This window comes from Neopelma chrysocephalum, unplaced genomic scaffold, assembly GCF_003984885.1.
Source record: "Neopelma chrysocephalum unplaced genomic scaffold, ASM398488v2 Primary Assembly neopelma1_68b, whole genome shotgun sequence".
NCBI lineage: Eukaryota > Metazoa > Chordata > Aves > Passeriformes > Pipridae > Neopelma > Neopelma chrysocephalum.
The window spans coordinates 802817-820230 of NW_020897728.1; the positions used below are offsets into that span (position 1 = coordinate 802817).

Sequence of the window (17414 nt, forward strand, 5' to 3'; positions counted from 1 at the left end):
ATGTATAGGCAATTTTTCCCCAGCCACATATAATGATCAATTCCAAAGCCACAAGTGATACCAAAGGACAAAATAAGATCTGTCTAGACTTTCTCACTTACAAGATATTGATCATTCCAATGGTAAACTGGTTAGTATAAGTGTGTTTGGCTTGAAAGGTCATGAGCTTAACACCTGACAAGGAGTTATTCAACCTTGATATAAGTCAAATTATTGCAATGTTGCTGGAAAGACTTTCTCTAATAAAAATCTCTACCTGGGCTGAGAATATCTGAAATTTGTCTTCCAGGTGTCAAAGGAGAAAGCAGGGAGGGAAAAAAAAAAAACAAAAAAACCCCAACAAAACAAACCAAGACTTGGCAGGGGTTTCTGCTGGTTCCCCTCTATCTAATTTTGCAAGTAGAGGTCCCAGAAGTCAGTTACTGTCTGGGCAACATCTGCTTTGTGGACAGCAGTAGAAGTTGTCACTGACTGAAATGGCACATCCATTCCCCTAAGAGCTTCTGGTGGCTCTTCAATCTCAGCAAGGGAGTTTGCTCACTTGCCTACCCTGGCTTGCAGATACATGGCACCAGTTCAGGGTCCAAAAATCACCATTAAAACGGGAAATGTTGACTTTGGAAGGAAAGCAGGGGGGAAGGGGTCGAGCAACGCCCTGCAGCGTGTGGGTGGGAAATGCTCTGGGTGGGAAATGCTCCACGGCATCGACTGCCAACACCTCCCAACACCTCCCCTTCAGAAAGTCCTGTGGGGCCTGAGCCGTTCATCAGAGACACAGCCCTTACCCAGCCTCCTCCTTTTTTTATGGGGATAACTAGCAAGTGCTTATTAGGACTATTAGGAGCTTGATGTGAATTTGCTGGATCTTTTCCAAGAACTATAAATACCCGATCTATTTTGCTTTATTCAGTTCTTTTTGTTTTGCTGATATGATACTAGTTAAGGTTAATGGGGTTTGCTTTAATATTAGACACAGGATCGCTTAACTACCTTTAATGAACACTGGAGTCAATGCATTGTGGAGTAATTCACACAGACATTGCCTCAGGTAAATCAACCGGAAAAATGTAAGCCAGTCGAATAAATAAATCTGACTGGCTGTAAATGTGCCAAATTTTACACCAAAATATATTTGAAAGCCAATGACTTAGCCACATCTAGGATATTAAAATGGAGGGTTTGGAGTCTGTTTCTTTTCAATTGCTTTTCCTTTTAATGTCCCCTGCACATCCCTCCTGTGCTGAAATCGAGCTGAGAGTGCAAGAAAAATTATTGTTACAAGTGTTTCTAATAGAAATAAATGCTCTACAGTTTTGTGCTTTTTCTTTTATTTGGAAAAAGCCTTTTTTTTATACTGGTTATCTCAACACAGAAGCATAAAAGACAGAGAGTAGAACAGAGAGAGGAAGAAGGAAAATGGAGAAAAAACAGAGAGAAAAAAGAGAAAGAGAGAATGAGAGTGAAATAAAAAAATAAGGAAGAAAAAAACAGAGAGCAAGTAATTTTATCTACATTGGAGAAAATATGACATTGACATTCTAGACAGGGCAATACACTGGTGGCAATAAATATTTATTAACCAGAAATAGGGAGCAGAGGAACCCAAGCAACTAAGTGAAGTTAGGGGTTAACTTACTTCATACTTGTGCAAAAGTACGCTAACATTAAAAGTGCTCTTACCTTGTAACACTGAAATAGGGAGCCATGCACAGAGGAAAAACACTGTCCACCTTCCAGATACTCTTTGAAGGAAGGCAGGCAATCTCTCTGAGTACTGAATTCTCATAAAAGCATGCAATATTTCAGCAATAAGGAATGACAGGGTGTTCATTATTGGTTATTAATGTTTGCCTAAATGGAGCATAAGGCCCAGGCCTTCGGGGGAGTGCAGAGCTCCCAGCATCACTTAATTACTGCCTCTTCTTAACCCAGCAATGCCAAGCTCCAATGCAAAGCTCTGCTGTCGTACACTCCCTGTATTATAGGAGAGTAATTCTGTTTGGCTGTGAAAAGGAAAAATAATGTGCTTGTGAAGGCTGTTGCACAGGTGACAGAAGTTAATCACTTCTCTCCCCAGATAAACTCCAGACAATACCAGGAATTTGACTGTAGCCATTGCTTCAACTTGCAAACCCTTCGACCCATTCCACGAATTTTCAGACATTACACTACACCAGCATCTGGTCTGTGTAGCACAGACTGGAGAAAACTTCTAGGAGACAAGAAAGACCTTTTATTATTCCTCAAAAGGCTGAAAAGATTCTCAAATAGCCCCTTTTATTTTTTTATTCCAAAAATGTTTCAGTGCAGGAGAAAGCTCATAAAGATGTGGTGGCCTTGGGGAAGGGGCTACAGACAGTAGAAGAAGATGTGTGGGCAGGATTGCTTATCTGCTGAAGGCTCTTGCTACAGAGGTGGCACAGCAGGGCTAAAAAAGGGCCATATATTCTTTACTGCTGCTTTAGGAAAGGCTGTGGCACCAGGTAAGGAAGCAGACAAGTAGGGAGCAGCTGAGGCTGCATTTTGGCAGAAGTATTAACTCCTGTTCAACAACTAATCCAATGCACTATGATTGCAAACAAGCAAAATCATTGAAGGCAGATTGTTAACAATAAAGGATAAATAATAGGGGGATCAAATAAACTTCTATTAACAATGTGTCCTTCTATTTATTTGTTTATATTCTGTCTACAGAAAATGTGATGCTGGACTGAGGATGGCTTAGAACAACCTTCTGGCATGAAGACAGCTACAAAGCACAAAATACAAAAAATGAACTCAGAAAGAAACGAGAAAAAAACAGCGTTTTCTTGGCACCAACAAGAAGCTCTTTATTTTTCCTCAAGTTTTCTTTTCTAAAAAAAAAAAAAAGTGGAACTAAGACATTTGCAGAAATGAGACAACAAACTTTCTCTTCAGGTGACAATATTCAAGCAAGCATGTTGTTTTATTGAATTTAAATGGAAAAAAAAAGAGACAGATTTGGAATGGGATACAGTATCAGGAGAACTGAGAAACTGTGAACTTTCAAAGAAAAAAAACTCCTTAAAACTGTGAACTGAGAAATGGATGGAAATACCATTTAAACCCCTGATTACACTCTGTGTGTTCTTAACGAGACATCATCATCTTTGCTAACTTGACAGTATTTAGGGAATGGTTTACAACGTATCTTTTATTGTAATCTTTTAAGAAAAAAAACAGAAATATTTAATTAGCTGTGACTTTACCATTTCTGTTCAGATGTCTTCTTGCACCTTCTTTTTTCTAGGCAGTGCAGATGTATTTGCAGCCAGCAGTCAAGGACAGAAAAGATTTCTTTCCTTAATAATCTTTTGATTTGCCACACCCAATAAAATCCTTGTAGGGAAAAAGAATCAACACAACTACCACCTCCCAATCAATACCTAAAGCCTAACAGACAGTAATTATCAAAATAAGGAGGAAATCCCATATTGGGCTACATACCTACCCATTAATCAAAACAAGAGAAATTATCTGCAGCATTGCTTTTCTAAAATAAGACAAAAGATGCCTCCTTGGGTTACACTTTGAACAGGCTATAATCAAAAGAAGGAGAACCGAGACTAACTAAGCCCCAGGAAGCCGCATTGTCCCTTTAACCCGCAGTATTCCCCATTTCCCATTAGTACTTAACATTTTTCACTATGTTGTGACTGCTATTATTTCATTTAACACTGGTTAATCTGTATCTGAGGTACATGGAAACCCTCTAGATGATAAGATTGGACAGGTTCCAGCGTTGGCAGTTTCCGAGCGTGCACACACTCGTGTGTTTTGATCCTTCCAGGAGCTCCCTGCTATTTGGCCTGCCTGCCAACTCGTTCTTGGATCAGCCTCTCGCTCAGCTCCCAGAGGGCCGCGGCCGTGGCGTCGCCCTGCGCCTCCTGCGAGGGCAGGCAGCGGCAGCAGTTGTTGAAGTACATCCCGCCCAGGCCCTCCAGCTCCGCCGCCGTGGCGCAGTAGACGGTCGTGGCAGCTCCTTGTTGCTGGAATTTTTAAAAAAAATAAAAAAAAAAGAAAGAAAAAGAGAGAGAGAAAAAATATAAATACATATACAGATATTTTATCATCGTAATTTTGACTGCGGCGCTTTGAAGCTGCGTCTTATGAAAGCATCGTGGCTGACATGGTAACCTGCCTGGTGACGAGGCTGGAGCCCTGCTGAAGGCACTGCCTGCCTCCTGGACATTTATTTACCAACCACCTCAGTGAGGCTTTTATTTTTTTTTCTTTTCCTTTCCTCTTAGAGCAAAAGAAAAGGAAAAAAGACAATCCTGAACCACAGCCCCAGGATCAGGTCTTTTGCCCCTTTTTCAGTAAAAACCTGGATCGGCAGCAGGGGATGCCCAGGCTGTGTTTGGCACCACAACTGCTGAGCTGGGTTTAAAAGCAGCACCTCAGAAAGCACTTACTGTGTGTCTGGGCACCCCCACTGCCCAGCCCCGACCCGCAGCGCCGGCTGATGGATGGATTTCGTTTGTTTGGGTTTTTTAAACCTCTTGTACAAAATTAACCTGGGCACTCCAATTAAGGCCTATCATGTAAAGTGCAATCGGGAGTGGTGCCAAACCTGCCATGGATCTTTGATCAACAGTTTCACCGTGGCAGTTGTCACTGCTGCCACGGAAGAGTGTTTGTCTGCTGCAGGCAGAGACGGGCTGGTTTTGCAGGGGCTGATTTTGCAAAGAAGCGAGGCTTTCCAGTGGAGTTTTATTCTCTAACAACCATTCCTTGTAATGCTTTAAAAAATAGAGTGGGTAGATTAGAGGCTTTTGTGGATCAGAGGGTATTTTTTTATTATTTTTCTTGCTTTTTAAAAATTTTTCTTCTTTTTTTTTTTCCTTTGCCCTTTCCCTCTTTTTTTTTTTTTTTTTAATACCAAGTGAACAGGAAGAATGGGTTTCTCTGAATTTCTCTAACAGAAACATGGAGATGGAGGCCACAGGGTTGGGGCAAGCACCCTGGCACGGGCAATGGGCTACTCCCTGGCACAGATTAAAAACAGCAGTGCCAGAACAGCTGGAGAGAGGGCAAGAAGCTAGTTTGCTTTGTAAACTATAATTAAAAATAATAGGTGAGAGCTCATAGCAAAACACAACACTAATTTAAAACCGATAGAGTTTATCTGGCATCTTATGATTATTTATGTACATCTTAGTCCTTTCTGTGGTAACTAATTATGAGCTGATAGGAATCAGAATAAAGAGGCTGCCAAGTGCAATTGAAAAAGTAAACGAAGAGAAATTAGTTGTTGCCGCATTAAGATAATTTAATGGGAAAAGAGAATAGGCTTTAATCTCTTGAGATTTTTCCTTCAGTCCTTTTTTTTTGGCCTTTCTTTGTCACAGCCAAGGAAACTCAGGGTGCTGTTAGGGGGCCAACCTGCAGAAGACCTCTAGTTTGCATTCTCATCTTTCAAGGACAGGAAGCAGTTTTAAAAGCCACGATTCTCCTTATTTGAGGCATCTCAATTTTTTAGAGGCAAAGAAACGCATATTTGTTTTGCAAGACATGCATTTTCCTCAGCAGATGGGATTAAATTGATAATGATGACTCCACAGCTTAGAAATGATCTCCCACCACAAGGTAAACCAAAACTGTCTGTATTAAGTATTTTGAAAGGCATATATTTATCAACAGACCAAAATATTTTTAAAGTTAGTATAATACATAGTAATCCTCTTATTAAACCAATATCTTTTTTTAAAAAAGAGAAAGTATCTTAAAGGTGGTAGCAGAAATGGAAGAGAGTTCTACTAAGAATAATATTAACAGAGAACAATAAAATTTCTATGCTCATTTCAACTATCCTATAAAGCTCTACAGTATAGGTATGATCACTGTATTCAGCTGTTTAGAATGATTCAAAGCCCCTAAAGAGTATTATTAGTTTTTTGCAAGCAATTCAACTGGACTTTTATTAGAAAGGTAAAATTAAACTAAATTGCTCAATGCAGAGCGAGAGCCCTTAAGCTGTTGCTGAAAAGCATCCGTCCAGCCAAGCTAAACTCAGGCTATCTCTAACAGAATTCAGCTAATTCATAAAATGGAAGTTTATCAGAGCAGTTTAAAATCCAACCCAAACAATAATTTATCTTTTCAAATGAGTCAAATTTGATGACGTTTAACCAAAATTCTCAGCAGACAGAAAAACGTCCCGGAGTACAACAGCGGTGCTTTATACCTTGACTATTGACACAAGCTAGACTCCAAAAGAAGGGAATAGTTTTCCCCGTGTGAGCATAGGATATTTACTTTAAGCGATAAAAGATTATGTGGCTGGAAGCCCAAAGCACTTTATCTTGCGATGCCTCCAGTGTTTTGCTGAGAACTGGATGTAAGCAACGTGCCATTTGCTTTTTGGCTGTGTGTATCTTTACTTCTTTCTAAATGTTTCAATCGTGTTGGCTGCTTCGGAAGGAGAAAATTCAATGGTTCTATCATTGAAAGAAAAGTACCTTTCTTATTACTTAAGAGAAATGCAGTCGTATTTATCCCTTCGTTGGCAGAGGGTAAAGCTTTAGTGTCTCACAATAACGGACAGATAGGAACTCATCGAGCCTAGGAGAATTCTTCAGACAGCAAAACTACATAACAGAAGGTGAATCCCAGCTTCTCAAAGCCAGTTAAGCACCTCATTTCCTTTGGTGAATGTGAGCTAGTTGCATTCAGACACTTGAGGATCTGCCTAAGTGACTTGTCCAAGGACAGAGGGGAACAAGTGTCACAGAGTCACAGGAATCAAATCCCACTTTGGGTTGGGAGGGGTATCAAGAGGTCTCTAGCCCAACCTCCTGCCCAAAGTGAGATGCCCAGAAGCCCCATATATGCCGTGCTGAACAGGAAGGTCCTCAAGGGATAAATTCCTCCTTTGCATCTACGACTCAGATCCCACAAACCTCTGCGAAGAGCCAGAGCTGCAGATAACTGCAAACAGCCATGCCTTGCTGGGCTGAGAACCTGCTCTGCTTCTGAGTAAATATTGTTTATCCCTCATGAACACAGTCCTTTGAATGACATCTTTATATGCTGGGGCTTATGACAGTTTAGTAACAAGTTTTAATTTTTTGCTCATCAGCTTTCCTGTTCACATATCATCAGCATACGACAGCAGAGGATGTTAGGGAATCTAATTAGTAAACAATTCCATACTGCTGATACAAGATGAAACATTCTTAAACCGATAAAAAGAGCACTTTAATCACTGTTGAATGACTTTCAATGCCAAGCGGTTTGTGCCATGTCAGAACATAATTTGAAGAAGATTACTATATAAAAGAATTAATGTTAACAACTTCGTTAAAAAATGTCTTAAACAATGAGCCTGTCAGTTGTCACAGACTCTCCCTGATCCATTGTGATTAAGGCCCCCCCTCCCAACAATTTCAGCTGATAAACAATGCTAAAAGCGCTGGGCAACCTAAACATTTTTTTCCATAGGTCCGTCAGTTGTACAGGGTGCTAATCACCAGAGCTGGGGTCAGCCTTCTTTAACCTGCAACAAAGGCAGTGGGTTGCAATAATGAATACACAGGATAAAGAATTTGTGAGAAGCCCAACTGAATCTTTAATCATGCCTCAATGCCATTTCCGATCCAGTCAAACATTTGAAAGCTGCTGGGCAAGCACCACGCTATCAATCTTCCCAGCGTACGTAAAATTACCCAGGAATCTTGTTTTGGATTAAGTTGAAGAGTGTCTTAGTAATAAGGGTTCATCATTCTCTTCCGCAAATCATTTGTCAGTTTTGTAATACAATCTTCCACTGCAGCAGGGTGGGATTTATACAGCAGTTGCTGTTTATTTATAGTTGAGGCTCAAAGATCTAAATTATCCATCCTTCTAAAATCCTTTGTTGAGTTGAAAATACTAAGTAGATACTAGTTCATAGGCATTTATTTCATAACTGCTAGCTGTCTATTTGTAACTGATGGCACTGAATACAAATTGATATTGAATATCTTAGCAGTAAAAGAAAAGGGGTTCTTGAGATACAGTATATGGTAAAACCCTCATTAATGTAGGTAATACATCTGTTAGTATTCTGAGATACCATTTATGTTCCTGATAAGAAAACATATTACACAGTTAATGTTTAGTTTTTAGATTTGTCTACTTTCAAATGCATGTTTATTTTCTAAAATTAGACGCCTGTTCTGAAGCAAGTTTACATACCAAGCATATAAATAATAGAAACAAAGCCATAATTTATCTGTATATTTTATCAACTATGAATGAATAGGATCCACTCAACATTGCCTGCCAGGGAGGTGGGATCAGCTTATTTGAAAAGGAGGGTTTATTTTCTTATGAAAAATTAAGGATAAAGGCCAGTTATCTCGGTAGCTTAAGGTTAAGTTGAGCACAGAGCATTTTAAAAGATGGCCAAGGGAAAGAGGTGAATTCAAAATGACATAAGAGGCAAGTATTTGTGACAAGGGCCAGATTCAAAGCAAGCAGCTCAAGTGAAATAAAAAGGCAAATGCTTCCTTGAAAATCTTCAGGCTGTTCCTGTTATTCATATCAGGACTATTAGACAAAGCCAACATAACACTAACACAAAAATATCAGATCCACACAAAGGCACTGTGAGCATACCATTTGTACCTAAATAACTCATTACTCAGTAGTGTGAAGATGAGGTAAAATCATAGAATTATTAAGGTTGGAAAAGACAATTGAGTCCAACCACAAACCTAACCCAATGACCAAGGTATATTCCAGATTGTGAAACCAATGGGGTCTCCCATGTCTTCTCTGTGCCTCTGAAAAGCACCCTGAAGAGTTCAAATCCATTCTGCTAAAGAGGGAAAAACCCTTGACCAGCTGGCTTCTGTTATTCCTTGGAATAACAGACAAAATGATATGGAATTTGTTTCCACAACGATCAGTTCCAAATCGTCCAAACCAAACCCCAAAATGACAGCTGCTGTTTTACATTCCTCGAGCCCCACATCCACCTGGTGCGAATCAGCACAGGTTTGCTGCCTTCTTGGAGGCTCCACAGGTTGGAGCAGTGGCTGAGGATCTTCTCCACTGCTTGTTGTGAGCCTGATGCTGATGCTCAGAGGGGAGCACCTGGCTGGGCAGCCCCACTCTGAGCTGTGGCTCAGCACCTGAACTTCCCCTCCTGGGAGAAAACTGCCCTCAGAATGGATTTGTTTCCTTCTGGGACTGCTTGCAAATCTCCAGCTGGGATTTTGGTGCAGAGTTTTCTCAAACTATACTTACTCCTTTCTCTGTAATTTAAATTGGTTGTTTTTCCTCTTGAGCTCAAGTCTTTGGGAACAACATGAAGCACAATGACCTCTTCTAAAAAGCACTAGCAAGTCTAAAATCCTCATGTTCTCATTCAACCTTTGGGATACCTCAGTATCTCAAGTGTTTTTGGGAGCAATCTTAAGAGCTGTTTGGAGGTATCACCCATGGCTGAGGCCAGTTGTAGCTGAGGGAGCTACTTCTCAACGTCAGGCATTACTTTACTCCATTTCCTACTGGGATAACTCCGAGCTGTGAGGGATAGTCACTTTTCCTACAATGCACTGAACAAGTTTTGGTCTTGCCTGTGAGATGACAGAACTGTTCAGTTCCTGCAGCAGCCCTCTTACTCAGAGCAATCCCAGACGCTCAGTTATCTTATGAGTAACACTCAGAATATGTATGTATTAGTGTCCTGTAAGAAAACAGGATTCCTTGATTGCTTTTTCAGCCAGGAAATATGAAACTGAGACCTGCCTTTGCCATTTTGGGTGAGCGTGAAACTGAAATCATATCTGCAGCTTAAAAAAAATAAAACTTTGGAGCTGCCAAATATGATCTAAAACCCCAAGTCAGGCTCAGTTGAATTCAGGTCCTATTTCCACCCAAGTGCCAGCAGGAAAACGTGACCTGAACTGGTGCTGTATTTACAGTCTTTTCAAAGGTCTCACCGAACCACATCTAAACCAGAGGTTCTCAACCACCTCCCCTTCCCCCATCACCACATTTAAACCAGCAAAGCATCTCTTAGAAGATAATACAACGGATAAACCAAAATCTATAAGGTCTGCTTTTCTCCTCTGATGTATTCCTTTTTCAACTAATTCCCAACTACAAAGACTCAAAACTCCATCAGCTTCTCTACTTGCAAAGCATAGTTGGTTTCAAGCTGTAACTTTTCTTAGTGTCATTAAAACCCTTACACATTTACAGTATTCTTTACATACATTATAGGAGATAAGTGTGCTATGTTCTTTGAGTAAGGAAACTGCAGTAGTTCACGAAAGAGGATTTGTTTTCAACTGCTGAGGCATTAAGACCTAGTGATTATTTCAACTATTCAGTACATGCAGCTATATTTAACTTACATTCTGGGTTTTAACTTTGCAAAAGAAATTGTGTCCACTGTAATAAATGTATTTTGATAATGCACCGTGTTGTTTGTGTTATGCAACACCCTGTATGTTCTCAATTACAGCAGTGACAGAGCTTGAAAACTTCCAACCTCCAACATCCACTGTCAAACAGATTGTCTGCAATCACTCCACAGCAGAAAAAAAAAAATACAGTACAGGACGTGAAGTCAGAAGAACTGGGTTGATTTTTATCTTTTTGACTTTTCCTTCCCTATGAGCTTGGACAAGTCACTTCAACTCCCTGTACCTCACTTTTCCAAGCTGTACAATGGAGAGAGTACTCTTATTTACCCACCTCACAGGGGTGTTGTGAGGAGTAGTTCACATTTTATGGGGTGCTTTCATGCTTACTGTGGAAAAGCACTGCATAAGTATAAAGTGTTATATTATAAACCATTGTTAAAATGTGTACAAGATGTACAACAAGGTTGGCAAAATAGCTGACAAAAATGTAATTACCTTTCAAAATCATGCCTATTTTTCTCTGTTGTATAAACTTAATTCTTTAACCTGTGAAGCTGTCTGCTACTCCGGACCCTGTTCCAGTCTCTTCCCTCTCTCACCCTGTTTCATTTTGCCCAGCTCACAGAGAACTTGGTAAAACTCTTTACTAGCCAAAACACCATTGAGTTATCAAAAAATGGATACTTTAGAGGGAACCAGTCCCTAAAAGGGCATTCATCTCTCCTACCCTTTGCATATGCTAGGCAGAGCCATCATGGCATACCAGGAGTGGGATTCAGTTGCCTAACATGGATCTTAAGACATCTGAGCTGCCTTAGGATATCCCACGTGCTCCACAGCTGTCTCTCAGAAGGGCACATATTTCTCATAGGTCTGGTATTGTAGCTGCCAGCCCCTCACAGATATCTCAGCTGAAACCATACAATGGTTAAGACAACAGCAGATTGTGCAATGTAAATGCTTTTACCACAGCATCTGGGAGGGAGCTGGTTCCCACAGGCAGCACCGTATTACTTTCTTTTCCAGGATCTTATTAAAGTCCACAATCAGCTCCTGAAAATTGTGTCAAGCCTGACACAGAGCTATCTTAAGCTCCAAAAGCTGTAATGAAGCCTGTGGCTTTCTCTTGCTCCACCGGCATTCGAGGGCAGGAGCAGCAGCACACCTCGCAGGCTGCTGGCCCTGGCCTCTTTACCCACACCACATTTCCACGCAGATCACTGCTGCCTTTCCTTCTCCTGCCCACTGAACTCCTGTTCACACCTGATTTACACTTTTAAGACATCACTGCTCCACTGAAGTGGCAGTTTTGAACACTGCATGCAAATTTCTATGATCTTTTCTTCTCACAGGCTGGTACGGAGCAGTGGTGCGATACTGCATGCTTCTGCTCATTCCCAGATTTGGGAAAATTCCCTGAGGAAAATTATCAATCCTCATTTTGGAGTTTAAGGGTGAGATCAGGTTGACCATAAGATGCTGCTGTCCATTCCTTGCCACCTGCCCTGAGTGCCAACACTGGCCAGTGCAGTGAGAAGCAAAGTGAATGTAAGGGACAGTCCTTGGGCATCCCAGCAGTGCTGCTGGGGGCTGATCGTACCTGAAAATCCACTCCAACTCACTTTCTGAGCTTTTGTGATGCACATTTATACAAACACGAGTCCTATCACAACTTGTTGGCCACTGTCAAAACGGAAATCCTACGGAGGACGTTGGAAATCCTCCTGAGACACATAACCTGCCAGCTGAGGGAGGATTCTTCCAGGCAAGGGTAATTTGAAGAGTTGAGCAAACAGGTTGTTGACAATAAACACATCCTGCCAAAAAGAGAGATTAGATGTGCTGCTGCAACTAAATCATCAGAATTAGTCTGGCTGGTGTTTGGGCATACGTAGATGGGAGTTCACTGAAATCACTTCTGTTATTAACTTATGCTGAATTGAAATGTTTTATGTTTTTAATGTACCTAACTTTAATTATATATATACTTTATATAAATGTATGTATACAAACGGGACTGTATATGCTGTATATATTTATATAGCTTTTTAATACTATTACTAGTCCAAATTTAGACTTTTTCATATTGCAAAGAATGCCATTGCAATGCTGACATTTGGCTTCCTCCTTCATGCACAGAGAGTTTTTTAGACTGATTTCTATTTCAGACATGAGTGAAAAAAAAACACCACACAACATAATGCTTTTTAAGCAAGTGACCTTTTGGGACAGATATTTAACAAGCTGTTTGTTTAGGTTTTAAAGATAAAAGACTGTTTTTCATCTGTTGATACACACACATATGCACATACAAACACAGACACACACACAGTTCAATAACACAACGCATTGAAAAACCACAGGGTGTTATGATGGGGAAGTACCATGGTAAGAAAGTAGCTACTAACTCTGTCTTCCAGAAACTAATTAAGGGAATGTATTTTGCAATAATACAGATCTAGCAAACAGGCCTCTAAAGTCTAGGCTTAGAGCTGTAAGCCAGGCACTCCTGTATTATGTATGTGTGATTTTCATAGATAGCCTGCTGTAAAGTGTGCCCTGTTAGTGCATCTTTCAGGCTCAAAGACACTGGCCTTGTTAATATTTCATTTAGTACATACTGTAGAGTCTCATTTATATTACTTCTATAATTAATGGTGATAGCTTAGGCACTGCCTTTACAAGGAGAGATCCCTGTATGTTGGTCAATGGATAATGAGAAACAATAGATATTTCATTCACCAGCAGCTTGTTGCTAGTTAGTAGGAAATTATCGTGTGTACTGTTGCTTTAATTGCCAGGGTAAATAATGCCGCTGCTGTGTTAGTGAACATTTTAAAGCACTTGATGCAAATAGACTAGAAACAAAACACAAAAAAAATTACCTTTATTATGCTATACCTTAGCATAGGGAGTTAAAAAGGTATGTCTTAAAACATTTGCGTTCTATCATGCAAATATATCTTAATATGCATGTGCTGACTATTCAACTACTGTATTTTAGGAAATACAATTATGCTGCCTTTCTCTTCTTCTATGTAGACTGTAAATAACTGTAGATCTTTCTCTTGTTTTCCCATGTAAATATATGTAAATATTAACAAGCTATGCATGCTGATATTCTAGGCAATTTCAGGTACTTTTATAATCTGAAGGCATGTACTTGAACTGGTTTGTTAAAAAAAAAATCAACTCTCTCAAATCCTTTAAAGCTCATTAGAAATTAAAGATTTCTTACTAGACTGGTTCCTTCAATCTCAGTTGCTTTTTTGTTTATTTTTTCCCCTGCTTTGCCAATGTTGTCCCCCAAGACCTGCCACCAAGGATGCGTATTCCAGGGCTGTTTCCTCCAAAGCACGAGGTCCCATCTCAGGATATGATTCACTCCTCAGCCGAGGATGTGGAATATTTAAATTCAACACCATTCCTGTTTGTAAATCTCAGCAGAGAGATTCCCCCCTTAGAAGAGAAGGGGCAGCAGAGAAGTCTCTCCCCTTAGTTCTGATCTCTCCCTCTGTTTAATGACCACAGAACCATAGAATGGTTTGTGTTTTAAAGGAACCTTTAAAGATCATCTAGTTCCAACTCCCTGCCATGGGCAGGGACATATTCCACTAGACCAGGTTTGATGACTTCTACTTCATTTTCTCAATCCATAATCCATCAAGCCAGGATCTAATACCACCAGTGCCAGGACTGGGTTTGAGGGCAGATGCTGCCCCAGCCAAGAGCAGTCCCCACGTCTGGTTGTGCTGCAGTCTGGCTGCTCAGTCAGACGTGCTCCTCTGTTTGAACATGCTCTTTATGTTTCTCTTCCAGCATGCTTATGACTTTGACAGACTGTGAAAATAGTTTGATAAATAGCTTGATAAATTTCTCCATCTCTTCCCTTCAGTGCTGTAACACTGTTTGTGGGAGACCTTCAATTGTAGGAGTGTGAACAAAAAAGAAATTACCTAAAGCTTCTAAATCAAGTCACATCCTGCATACAAATTTGGAGACAAGGTTTCAATTTAGCTCTCTTCTTCCTTCTTTTTTTTTTTTTTTTTTTTGTTCCTGTAATAAATGAAGATTTCTCTGAGGAAAAGGGTAAGAAGCAAAAAGAGATGCATTTATATCCCAACAGAGTAAAGGGGAGAAAAAAAAAATCCCCCTTGCATTATCTATGGAAACTAAACGCAATGACAACTTTTTAATTGAAAGAAAACAGCTTTCATGTCTGAAGATGTTTTTTCCAGAGTAGATGTACAAGAATAAACACAATAATTGACAGGATCTTCATGACTTTTTAAGTTCCTCACACTTATCTTGGTGTCTGGGGAAGATCTCTTTCCAGACCCTGAAGTTTCTTTTAAGATGAATGTTTAAAAAGCTGAGCTGACATGGGCATTACATTCAAGTGCAAGCTGTACCACTCTTTAGTAGAGGGCGTAGAAATGGTTCATAGGATTATTATCTTTCTACAGACAAAACCCATTACCTTCACACTAGGAGGGAAAAGCTAGTTTTTAACTTATATAAACCGGAATCAATTATCAATATCTTTGCATGGTTTCCCAGCTCTGCTGGAGAGCAGTCACAGAGCTAAACACACATTGCCATTTGGCAGAAGGGCTCCTTCCTACGCTGGGCTTCTTGTTACACCTTTCATTTAATAAAATCACATCTGCAGAAGCAAAAATAAGTAGCAATGATTTGTATGCAGGGCCTCCACCCTGAATGTCACAAAGGGAGACAGGAATCACATTTGCAGACCGATCGCCCGGCTACTGTTACTCAAGACTTCTTCCCAGTAAAAAGTGAACACGCGAATAAAAAGCAGCCAGCGATGCAAAGTCAAACACAGTGGTGAGCAGCAGTACAGGTCAGAGCATCCATACATACAGCCTGTTGTCTTTGCTGTGGGAAAAAGTGCTCCTTCAGCAACCTCCACCATATAATCCTCGCCATCCTGCCTCTGAATAATCCTTTTGCTGGCTTTAGCAGTGGCTTTTCATAGGTGCTTATGTTTCCAGTGAGAAAAGGAAAGCCGGAAGGTAAGCGGTGGCTTTTCATGGTGAAGAAGTCCCCACATGCCCATGGCTTTTAAACTGCAACAAATAAAATTCTTATGTCTTTCAGTAGACAATGTCTAACCTAGTTCAAATCTGTGCTCCTTCAGCAGAGAGATGGATAAGGCCATCCTTGAAAAATTGTGTCCCCAACTACTTCACTAACACAGGCAAACTCAGAAGCACATAGAGGTGCAGTTTGTGCAATGTATGTTAAAACATAATACTCCAGAAGCTGGCAGTGGTGTTTGGGAAGGAAATGTTCATTATTAGACTCTTATCTGTTTATCCCATTCACGAGATCCGCTTCTACAAAGCTCATAATGATAAATGGCACATTTGCAAATTATCTTCTGAGTGCTGATGAGAAATCAGCAACCTGCGAGTTACCGTGACTTTGAATGAGTACACGCCACTGCAAGTCTCGTTTGCTGAGATGCCTGCCAAATGAGTGCATTAGTATATTAGGAATCTAATAAATTGACTAACAAGCATTTGATGAAAAATAGCTGTTCCATCCGTTACAGTTATCATCACCGCCAACAAGGCTACTGGGGTTGGGATTTTGAAGGCACCAGCTGCTGATAAAAGAGTTGTTGTCGTGCGGTGCCACGCTCTCAGCAGCATCTCCCTCCCTAACTGTGCATTGTAACAAACTCTCAGCAAGACATAGGACCTTCTTTACTTAAGTTTTCCTCTGCCTCTTCATGACACTTATGAGGATTTAAACCATTGCAGCCTTACTCAGCCTTGTCTTTTCTTTTTCCACCGCAGAAAGTAAGATGCTGGGTTTCTCTGTCTGGAAAGGAGCTGGAGGAGACACTTTCTGTTATTCGGCTCAGCACTGTTCAAACATCTGAGACTGTTCGCCATTCACAATATGTAAAATTTAAGCTCGTTAATTATGATCACAAACATGAGACTAAAGGACTGAGAAGGCTTTGGTTACATTCACATCTAGCAGAAAGGCACCGCATTATTTAATGTCATGCAATCAAATTAGTTTCAGGAGTGGCTCAGAGTCCTACTTCTAACTCAGGATCCACATGGAAAAATTCAGAAAATAAATCTTCACACAACACTTCACTTGTGTCATTCGCTGCTTTGCTGGATATTTAGGAAGACCAGTTCCTTTCCTGAGTAAAACTGATGAACTCCCCTCATGCAAACATCCTCCCGGCCTGGGAAGGAGCAAGCAACCGCCACGTTCAAACCCACAGGTCCTGCAAAGCAGAAACAGGGTAAGTAAACCCCAGGGTTAACTGTGTCCAGAGCCCTGTGGGAAGGTTTGGCTGAGCTCCCCAGCAGCCCCGCACAGCCCACCCGATGCACTGTGGGTGTTTGCCACTCCTCCCGCCCGTGCGGGGAGAGGGCAGCACATGGCTGGTCACAGCTACGCTCTGTCCTGGCAAAGCCTGGTTGAGTAAATTATGTCTTTTCAGGGCAATTAATTCTAGTAAATGCAATATACCCTTACATTCAAGTTTCAAAAAATCTTCTCCGTGCCGCCTAATTTCTTTAAAGTAGAGAGGAACCCAATTCATTACAAACGTCCATTTATCGCCTGCCGACAAATCCCGGTGAACACTTTAAAACTACACACGCGTAAGAAAAGCTCCTTCTGCACCTTCCCAAATTGCATTTCAGCTTTTACCTGAGACATTTGCAAGATCCCCCAACTCTGTCAACAGTCGCTCTCCAGTTTTGTTTAGCTTATCATCAACAGACTCTGCTTTTGTGAGTGGACAAGTCATTTGAGTGTGCACCACAGTTATAATGGCCTGACTGACAGCTCAGCCAGATAAACACGAGAGAATAACAGACGTAGGAACAATCTGGGTATTCATTTTGTCCGTTCAACCGGGTTGAAAGGATTTGCCAGCCAAGGGCACAACACTTCAGGCTAATTTGCTCAGCCAAAGCGCTGCCGGAGTGTAAGGCTGCAAGCAGATGACTGATGTTGGGGAGATCGGCGTCCCCA

At 40.8% G+C, this 17414-nt stretch overlaps 1 protein-coding gene across 1 annotated transcript in view; it reads right to left on the reverse strand.

The window, feature by feature from the left end:
- Nucleotides 1-2805: 2805 nt before the first annotated feature.
- The window catches only part of WWOX (WW domain containing oxidoreductase), a 494604-nt gene continuing 479995 nt past the window's right edge, over nucleotides 2806-17414 (reverse strand). Inside the window, exon 9 of the mRNA XM_027685285.1 lies at nucleotides 2806-4010. Coding sequence (XP_027541086.1) covers nucleotides 3822-4010 — 189 coding nt within the window. The 3' untranslated portion in view covers nucleotides 2806-3821. The remainder of the gene's footprint in view (nucleotides 4011-17414) is intronic.